This window comes from Lissotriton vulgaris, chromosome 8 (genome assembly GCF_964263255.1).
Source record: "Lissotriton vulgaris chromosome 8, aLisVul1.2, whole genome shotgun sequence".
NCBI classification, from domain to species: Eukaryota; Metazoa; Chordata; class Amphibia; order Caudata; family Salamandridae; genus Lissotriton; species Lissotriton vulgaris.
In genome coordinates this window covers 4,142,020-4,152,759 of record NC_141696.1, presented here as the reverse complement: position 1 = coordinate 4,152,759, position 10,740 = coordinate 4,142,020, and the positions used below count along the sequence as shown (strand labels likewise).

Genomic DNA, 10,740 nt, shown 5'->3' with positions numbered 1-10,740 from the left:
TTGAAGGAACAGATAGGGTTGTGTTCCTTGGTTTCTCAAGCACCATCATACCACTTAAAAGTCACAGGCCATAACAGGTGCAGGCTTCTTGCTCCAACCCTTCGTTTGCTAGTGTGTTTCAGCCTCTAACATGGTTTATCTCCAATACATAGCTTTCTGATATCGAGTATCCGCCAGTCTTTCAGAGGGGGTCTGTGCTGATACCTGCACACTCTGCTCCTTTCCCCAGCTGGGAGGAACGCCCCTTAATTACTGCCAAAAGCAGCAGACATCAATTTAATACTCAGTCCTTTGTTTAAATTGCAGTGCTGATGTACGTATTATCCACATATCACATACCGTAAATAGCCTTAATGACATGAAGTACATCGGCCACCCGCCAAGCGGCCGATCAATATTTATTACAGTTTGAAAAGCTGCTCTTCGTACCATATAATCATAAATTACTTTGAACTTATAAACAATAGTTCTCTTTCTCAGCCACTGCAAAGACTCTCCCACAATATGATCAACACTTACTACTTAATAATTAAAACTAACAAAAGGGAAACAAGCATTGACAAAGCTAACAGGTTTTGCCTACGCAAGCGCTACTGACTGCCAATGTGTTTTAGCCATGCTGTTCACCAGTATGACTGCTGTTAAGCATGGCTAAAAGAGTGGCGTGGAGTGATGTAAAGTGGAGTGGTGTTGAGTAGAGTGGAGTATTATGGAGTGGCGGTGTAGAGGGTCGTGGAGTGGCGTAGAGTGGAGTTGAGCGGTGTGGAGTGAAGCGGATTGTTATGGAGTAGTGTAGAATGTTGTGGAGTGTCATAGAGGGAGTAGAGTGTTGTAGATCTGAGTGACGTACAGTGGAGTGGCATAGTGTTGTAGAATGCCATACAGTGGAGTAGAGAGGTGTGGAGAGGAGTATCGTGAAGTGGTGTGTTATGGAGTAGAGCGGATTGTTCAGCGTGGAGTGGCATAGACTGTGGTGAGTGGCATAGGACAGAGTGGAGTGGAGCAGATGGTGTTGGTTAAAGTGGAGTAGAGTTTCGTAGATCTGAGTGGCGTGCAGTGGAGTGGCATAGTGTTGTAGAATGCCGTACGGTGGAGTAGGGAGGTGTGGAGAGGAGTATCGTGAAGTGGTGTGTTGTGTAGTAGAGCGGAGTGTTCAGAGTGGAGTGGCATCGACTGTGGTGGGTGGCATAGGACAGAGTGGAGTGGAGCAGATGGTGTTGGTTAAAGTGGAGTAGAGTGTTGTAGATAGAAAGAATGGAAAGCAAGCAGCCCTTTAGCACTGTCTGAGGAGTGTAATGTTGTCTAAACATGAAAATAAAAAAAGTATTAGCAAAGCCAATAGGTCTCACCCATGGAGATTTTAGCCATGTACATCAATGGAGGTTTGGTCGGAAGTACACAAAAAAAGCGCTATGACGTGGTAAACGCTGGTTGCATCAAAGCACTTAAAAAAATCTTAACAATACCATATAGTAGAGCGGTTTGGCTTTGTCTATTGTGTTTACCACGTTGTACAGCAGCGGCCAGCTGTGCAGCACCCAGAGACTTCAGCTTCTGCTGCAGGGATTCTGCACAAACACAGAACTATGCGCAGGACTATAGGATTTTCGTGTATAGGGAGTGGGTATTTCTGCCACCTTAACACCCATAAGCCCAGGACTGACTAGCTATAGTGTCTCGATTGTTCTCCTACTCACTCACAGAGAAACAAATGATTAGACACCCCAGAACACAACACTCCCAGATCTCTCAGGAATCGTGGTAACAAGACACACCCTTTCGCTGGCACTCTCGTACTTGTCCACAATAAGATCTGACAGAGACACAAAGCAGTTTAAAATATTTATTTTAACTAAGGTGCCCACACATGCAGTATACGTGCCACAACAAGCAGGAGAATGCATAGTACAAATACAGTCAGCATAGCAGCTAGTCCGTAAATCATGAAGGGAGACCTCATCATAGAAAGGCATTAGAGCCGAACCTCCCTCCCCTTTGCTACGGAGCAGTATTATTATATATCTGAAGATCTCTGGGCTTTGTCGTCACGCCCTATACCATAGCCTATAGATGGTTGATCTGCATCACACGTGCGGTCTCGCTCTTCTCCCTGGAAAAGCCCCTCTCTAAGTGTGTGTTACCTAATTTGTCTATCCCACTAAAAACCAAAGTACGTTGTACAAATAACAGCTACATCAGTTTGTTTTGTCCAAGGGCTGAGGCCTGGCCAGAACAAAATAACAAGGGGCATTGTTGTTCCCCCTTGTACATGATGTTCAGTCATAATCTCAGGGACCTGCGGAGAGTGAACACAGCGATGAGTTTACATGTGAAAGCCGCCCGAGAAAATATTGCAAAAAAATAAAGACGTATAGTAAAGTGTGCAAAGCAGCAGGCAGGCTGCAACGTGCTCAAGCAAACTTAGTGAAGACGACAATGTCCCTATGGGGCACGTTACACTTTGAGCAGCTGAAATTTAAGTGAAATCCGCTAGATCAGCAGGGTTCCCACAGATCACGTCATTGCTGACGGGACTGGTAACTCCTGATCCTAAATGTACTCATGTACCATTTATATTTCGATGGGAACAGCAACAGAATGATAGGAAGTTGACCAATGACATCTGGTTGGGTGATAACAAGGTGCCCATTTGGATAAGCATTCAGGTGTCACACTGTGCAGTGCCTTGTCCTTAAGAGAAATGAAAGTTTTCTCTATGCAGAATGTCCTTTTAAAGCGGTGGACAGAATCCAGCTAGTCATGACCGTTGGCCGCTCACCAGTTGTGGCCCAACAGCTGGCTCCCAACAATGTGCAATAGTGGACTATTCATTTTACAGTTGCCCTAATGACAAACCAAACATGGCCAGTTTATGGCCTCATTTCTTGCTCTACGTTGATCTAGCAACTTTCATTGGTATGACAGTTCTGGTTGCAGATAGAAGCAGTGTAAGCACAATGTCTCACTCACTGACCTCATTAGGGGTGACTGAGGCTCTAAGAACAGGGATGACGCGACTGTATCTGCAAAGCTTGTGCAGTGGTCTCCAACCTGGAGCCAGTGAATGCGCGGGGAATGCGACAGCCACATCATGCTGAAATATTAATTTTCAAGTTTCCAGTTTAATCCGATTTATTTGCATTCATAATCAGTCAACAAAGCAGAAATTACAAACAATGCAATAGCAAAAGCAAGTAAAGCCGCAAGACAGATAATCGTGAGGAAAACCTTGTGTCCTACAGGATAGCCCATGTTTGAGAAACTGGAGCCAGCAGGAGGAAGAAAACAGCAGTGTGGGGGCAGGGACAAGAGCACATGAGGGAAGGACCTGGAATAAATGAAATGGCAAGCAGCAAATGAAGGCATGCCAACCACAACACAGCGGATACGCAGATTCTATCACAGTGACATATGCCATGCCTCGTTCAATTGCGACTTGATAGCATCTTTCTGATCCACACCCAGGGACAGGAGTGGGTCAGCAGGCTTAGCATCATCAGCCCCAAGGGCAATGCAGCAACACCAGCTCAGTGTCAACACTTTGCAACAATCCAGAAAGCAGAGGCGTTCCATGGTTATATAAGAAGATTGACATTTGTCAGATCACAACACAATGCAGCTCTTTGCCTGGCTGTTGCTGCTCTGCTGCTGACGCTGTTACTGCTGCTGGTGCTGCTGCTGCTGTTGCTGCTCTGCTGTTGCTGCTGCTCTTCTGCTGCTGCTGCTGCTGCTGTTGCTGCTCTGCTGCTGCTGCTGCTGCTGCTGTTGCTGCTGCTCGGCTGCTGCTGCTGCTGTTGCTGCTGCTCGGCTGCTGCTGTTGCTTTGCTCTGCTGCTGCTCTGCTGCTGCTGTTGCTGCTGCTCGGCTGCTGCTGTTGCTTTGCTCTGCTGCTGCTGCTGCTGCTGTTGCTGCTGTTGCTGCTGCAGCTGCTGTTGCTGCTGCTCGGCTGCTGTTGCTCTGCTCTGCTGCTGCTGCTGCTGCTGTTGCTGCTGTTGCTGCTCTGCTGCTCTGTTGCTGCTGCTGCTCGGCTGCTGCTGCTGCTGCTGCTGGTGGTGCTGCTGCTGCTCTGCTGCTGCTGCTGTTGTTGCTGCTGCTCGGCTGCTGTTGCTGCTGCTCTGCTGCTGCTGCTGTCGGTGCAGGAAGGAGAGGCGTGGCTGAGCTCTTGCTCTACCAGTTCTGCTGATACCACTGAGCTCTGGCCACCGCATCGTTGGAGTAGTCGCCGCCGATAGTATGTCTGTCCACATCATCATAATCAGAGACTCTTCTTGGGCCACAATTGTAGGCTGCAATTCCACCTGAAAGACAGAGGGACAGAGGCGTCAGTCCAGACTCAGACTGGCTCAGGGCTGCTGTGTGCACGGGAGGGGCCCTCTCTGCCAGAATCACTAGCAGGGGACACTTTCACCGATGCTTACTATATTGTTATTGTGCATATACTACTCTTTTACAATATTATTATGTGAAGGCTGTTTGATATTCTTTCAAGGTGAAGCTCCAACCGCTCAATGCAGAGCGCGTCATTATTGGGCTCTTACTGCACTATTCAGACTCTTCATGGTTCAACTGCTGACTCCATGTCAGTGTATTTATTACACCCATTGACATTGTTACACTTTATACACTTATGTTATATATATGAATCTATGACTTGTACATTATATTTGAGCTTCAGAATTTACTGTTAACACTTTGTGCCTGATTCAATTCAATTCAATTCAAAATCTTTATTCGATTGTAGGTTTTACAATCATAAAAGTACAATTTATAAGCACACATTTAAAAAACATTACAGACAATTCATTTCAGATGACAAATAATGACACAGTATACAGTACAATATATCACACAGAATGAGCATGGGCAGTATATAGTTAAAAATATAAATAGCTGTAATCTTAAAAAGCACCTAAAATTTTAACATCGTGGTTAGCCATCCATGCTTTTCCTAAAGCAAATGGCTTTTTTAAAAAAGTTACAAACAAATAAAGTGCAATCGCTATTCAGTAGTTGTAAGTGATAAAGTGCAGGTTTAATTTGTGTGAAGCTCAATTTTTTAAGGCACGGTTTAAGGTATAATTTCCGTGGGGTGGAGTAATAGGGGCAGATAAAAAGGAAGTGTGCCAGATCTTGTGGAGACTTTCCGTCGCAGCCACAAGCTGGCAACACTTCGCCCCGTTGGGCCCCACTTGGGACTGCCAGTAGAAGGTGATAGAGATCAAAGCGGAACCTTGTTAGCAGAAACCGTTCATAGCTGGACATAGGCCAGGTCAGGTAAGGTTCCATTTGCAAGCATGTTTTTAATAATAGGTGTTTCCTAACACTGACCTTCTGTGTCTCAACCTCTTCTCTGTCAGTACATCTTAGCAGTAGTAAAGCATTCTTAACCAAGCTCACGTCAGATTTTGTAATTGTGTTTGGGGCATGGAACAGATCCTGTCGATCAATTCCCGTTAGGCTGTCCTTTATGTACTTCACCCACGGTACTTTAAACCTCCCATCTAGCTGTAAGGCTTCTTTCAATAGAGAATGTGTTAATGGGATGTCATTATTCAGCCAACAGTTCAGCCAGCATATGACTGGGCTTACTGCTATTCTGTCGCCTAAAAAGGGGATCCCCAGCTCCTCGTGTACCGAGTAGTTCCCAATGCCCCTGGGCAGTCTCAGAATCTTTTTTAGGAAGTTATTTTCTGTAACCTCTAGGTCTTTAATCTTACGGTAGCCCCAAAGGTCACTCCCATAGCAGGCAACAGCAACGCTTTTTGCCTGGTACAGTTTAAGCAATGCGGCCGTCGGGCAATTGCCGATTTTTTTTGCAAATCCAAGGATGGCCGCGTTGACCCTTGTTGTTTCTCCCTTCTTCTTAGAGATTGCTGGGCCCCATGATAACTTGTGATCTAGCAGGACCCCGAGGTAAGAGAAGGAGTTGGTTGATGGAATTTTCTCCCCGTTTATACTAAAATAGACAGTTTTTGGGACACCCTTCCCTGCTTTCATAACGTAGGACTTGGAGTTATTTATGTTTAGGCCACGTGACTCCATGAATTTGTGGAAGGAGTTTAATAGTTTCTGGAGACCGATTGCTGTTCTAGAAATAAGAACAGCATCGTCGGCGTAGAGTAATACAGGTACCCCTTTGCGCTCAACTAAGGGGTAATCTGCTTCTACGTTTAGAAGAAATTCCTCCAGTTCATTAATATACAGGTTAAATAAAAATGGGGCCAAGATGCAGCCTTGTCGGACACCCCGGTTTATTTTAAATTCGTCCGTTACATTAAGGTCTTGGGAGTAACGGACGTTCGCTCTTGTGTCTATATGCAGATCAGCGAGAAAATTGACAAGGTTCCTCTCTATACCCATTCTCAGCAAAGTAGCCCATAATAGGCTTCTGTCTACACAGTCAAAAGCGGACGACAGGTCCATAAATGCCATGTAGACAGTGCCTTGTCTCGCCAGTGTGTACTTGCTTAGGATAAGGTATAGGTTCAGGCACTGCGTAATGGTCGAGTGACCTGGTCTGAACCCGTATTGTATGGGTGAAAGGATGTTGTTATCTTTAGCCCAAGTAGATAACCTGTTGAGAATTACTCCCCCCACCACTTTAACTACTGAATTTAATAAAGAGATTGGCCTGTAACATAACGGGCTACTGCGATCGCCCTTCTTAAAAATGGGGACTATAGTCGAGAGACCCCAAATTCTTGGGCATCCAGTTGTCACCGCTGCGTTTATTACAGCCGTGAGAACCGGAGCCCAGAAAGGGATGCTGGACTTAAACAGGTCCGGCGGCAATCCATCCGGACCCGGGGCCTTGTTGATGGTTAGACCCTGTATTCCCCTAACAGTCTCTTGTACTGTGAAGCATAATGGAGACGCAGTTGAAGTTAAAAAATCATAGTCTTCCCGAAGCTCATTACTCTTAAAAATTGTACTGAAGTGGGACACCCACTCCCCCTCTGGGATGTTTGTTCCAAGGGCTGTGTCGTTTGGATTATCAAACAGAGGTTTGTTAATTATTTGCCAAAACTTGCTGCTGTTCCCCAACACTGATGGGTCTAAAAGGGATTCAATTACGTTGGCCTTAATTTCCTTTTTTCTAATAGCTATTGCTTTCCTATAGGCCAAGCGGAGATTTTTTTATCAGGTCACGATCTCTGGGTTTAGTTTTTAGTGCGTATTTCAGATCCCTACTTGCCTTTGAGCAATTATGGTCAAACCATTTGGAATTGTTCTCGCTATGTCCCTTTGTTGGCGCTGTGAGCATGGAGCCAATTTTGGTGACCAACCCCTCAAACCTGGACAAAATATTCGAGGGGGTTGAATCAGACGATAGGCAAACAGACAGCTCCTCTTCACATGCGCTGGTTATCTTAGTATACAGGGTGTCTTGATTTATCATTGACCATCTAATGGGACGCCTGCCATTTACGCACCTTAGCGTGCCATGATCGATGCGTGACTGTCGTTTTGCTAATAATGGTCCGCACAAGTTTATGACAAGGGGATTATGATCGCTGTATACACTAGTGAGGATAGTAAAGTGCGAGACCCATTGAACAACATCTGGAGATAATAATATATGATCAATGAAGGATCCCTGCCCATGTCCTTTAAAAGTTGGGGTGTCAAAGGTTTTTGTATCGGGGACCAACGACATAGCTACAGTCAAATTGTGTTCATTCACTAAGTCGTTTAAGATCTTACCGCCCCTACTATGGGAGAAGTGAAAACCGTCCTCATTATTACACCCTAAAGACCCCATTGGCGTACTAGCTGGGTTACCACATGGTTGGACATTGAAATCACCTGCTATCATCAAATACCGTGTTACAGTGTGAACATTTTTGCTCAATATATCAGTTAGGGAGGCAATATTACAAGCTTCATTACTACTGTTAGCATTATAAAAGTTAACCAGTGTCAGCACATTCTTGCCATTTTTTATGTCAATCTTCTGTATATTCAGACTAACATTGTGGCAGTTACTTATATTGCAGCGCAGGCCTAGGTTGATGAAAATGGCCAGGCCACCCTTGGCTCTGCCCCTAGTCGAGGCAATCGCTGGAATAGTAAAGCTTAGGAAACCCTCGATGTGAACGTTTTCATCCTCTATCCAAGTTTCTTGGAGGCACACAATGCTAAATTTTCTAATGAATGTTAGCCATACTGGGTCCCGTAACTTGTTTGCCAAGCCTGCAATATTCCATGAGATTAAATTTACACAGTCTTCGGGTGCAGGGCAGATAACAGACTCTCTGGTAAATGGAGTAGATGTTGGAGTAGGCGACATTGCGCCTGCTACCGCCAGGCCCACAGTACTTGTTACAACTGGCTCCTGATACTCGGATATAGGGACAAATGCCCCGTGCTGGCTGTGAGGGTTCTCAATTTTAGATGGAGAATCCGTAATTGACAAAAGTATGCTAGGGTGGTTTTCATGGGTGCTTTCTGTCTTGTCGGCGCCACTTTCGATGTCACCATTTACTGGCCTTGTGTCTGGTAGGAGTGTTGAAGGCGCCTCTATTTCCCCAGAGAACACTGTAGGTAATACTTTAGGGGAACTACTATTTTTAGCAGCAGTTGTTGGAACAGTGTGTGTATCTTTATCACTGCGACGACACCCCAGCTTCTCAGCTGACCTTGTAGTGCATGATGTACTTACCCCTACCCCCATAGCTTCTGCACTCCTTAGGCATCAGTCGCAATCCTCCAGTCCGCTAAAGGCCTCAAACCTATTAGAAAGCTCTAAAGGCGTGAATGGTAACAAGTTAGACATATTCCCATTAAATCCTGTTTTATGATTAAGAGGTATAGTGTTCCACCCATGTATAACTGGTGGTGGAGCCAGTTGGTGCATGTATACAGGGTTCAAAGCAGACTCAATATTGGAGAATTGCGAAGTGATGAGGGTGTTGTTATTATAGTGATGTGGGGGGAAGACAGTGGATCTAGGGTAAAAGTACGTCAGGGGGCCTGATTCATAAAGGTACATTTTAACTTTTGTGTAAGTTTAAGTTTTTTTGGTACTCACAAACTACGAGTTATTAGTAAGTTTACGACTGCAGACATTCCGCAGTCAGGGCATAGAACATATAAAGGTAGGACAGGTCTGTCTTTGTTTACATTAGTCCCTATAACACAACTCCCAGCCTGGCTACACAGATCAATTGAAAGGCATCTGAGCTGAAGCGTCAATCAAGCCAGAGGTCACTGGCGACTGAGGCAGGGCGGGACAAACATCCCGCCACCACGGCAAGGAGCAGAAACATCACATAAGGAGTGACATGAAGAGGCAAACCTAGACACACAGTGCAGCCAGTAAGACCGCAGAAATGGCAGTGGCAGTGAGACTGGCTCAAATGCCCCTCATTGGCTTAAGTGAACTGTGAGGAGTTCTGGGAGTGTATAGATTTTGGACCAAGCAATAATGATAGACATGGGCCTTGGGAGAGGCTTCAGCAGACTGTTATTCCCCAGGGCAGATGCAGACACTCCATCATTCACTTGCCCAACCATCATGGGGAATCCTTGGGGGACCTCTGCCAGATCCAAGCAGCCAAGTGATGCCCTGCACTGGACTGAAGCGATTCTCACCCGTCCGCGGTGCGCTTATGCACACGTGTTCATGTAACCTTAGCATACGTGTTCATGTAACCTTAGCATACGTGTTCATGTAACCTTAGACTACGTGTTCATGTAACCTTAGCATACGTGTTCATGTAACCTTAGCATATGTGTTCATGTAACCTTAGCATAGGCTCAGTCTGCTCTATGAAGGCCAACAGTATTGTTTCTGGTTTTACTACTCTTGTCAGAAAATGTGAAATGTATCCACCAGATAGTTTCAAAAACATAAAAATAGCCTACAAGACCGTGGAAGAATTCTAGAACTGGAGGCGAACACAGGGACTTTTCTTCTGCCTTCTGCATATTCGCATAAACGATTTCCTTTTAGCCAGGCTTTGTTACTTTTTTATTGGTTGAGACATTTGGCGGCCTCCAAGTTGCATTGAGCACATTTTGTCTACGAAAACGTAGGGCCATATTTATGGCCAAGGCACACAGCGCAGCGAGTCACTGCGCTGTGCGGCGCTGCGCGACAGGAAAAGGGCAGGAATGCAACATATTTAAGGCACTCCTGCACATTCCTGTCTTTCCCCCTGCGCTGGGGCCCTCTTCTCTGCCTAGCACTAACAGAAGCACCCGTGCACGACAGCGCAAGGGTGCCTGCGTTGTAAATTGGATTGTTTTTGTGCCGGAAGGTACACCTTCCGGCACAAAAACAAGGTACTGAGGCTTTCTCCGTGTGCGCTGCAGAATGCAGGACACTCACAAAAAGGACAACACGAGGAGAAACAAACCTATTTCACCTTGTTATGTCTCACCAGGGGAGGTGTAGGTTTTTAGCACATTCCACGTTTGGCAATTCTGGGAATGCGTCAAAATCCATGGATGTTGTGTGGGAACACCCATGTATCGTCCATGGAAACGCCTCCCTGGCGCAGAGTAATGCAACACCGCGGTTTGCGATGCTTTGCACTGCTCGAGCTTCATTAAGCCGCTCAGGGCCACACACGGTGGCCTTGCGTGGCGTCATAAATCTCATTTTTAGTTTGCGTCGCTCTTGCACCATGTTGTGTGGTGTAAAAGTGATGCAAAGGGGCTTGTAAATATGCCCCTGAGGGCATAATTTGGATGCAGCGAGATCTGAGGGAAACCTTTCTGAAAGTTGATTTCTGAT

The 10,740-nt window shown here is 45.7% G+C and overlaps 1 protein-coding gene across 1 annotated transcript in view; it reads right to left on the bottom strand.

The window, feature by feature from the left end:
• Positions 1-3,990: 3,990 nt before the first annotated feature.
• The window catches only part of LOC147693204 (lysozyme g-like), a 47,142-nt gene continuing 40,392 nt past the window's right edge, over positions 3,991-10,740 (bottom strand). Inside the window, exon 7 of the mRNA XM_086933198.1 lies at positions 3,991-4,297. Within this exon, the coding sequence (XP_086789324.1) occupies positions 4,167-4,297 (131 nt within the window). The 3' untranslated portion in view covers positions 3,991-4,166. The remainder of the gene's footprint in view (positions 4,298-10,740) is intronic.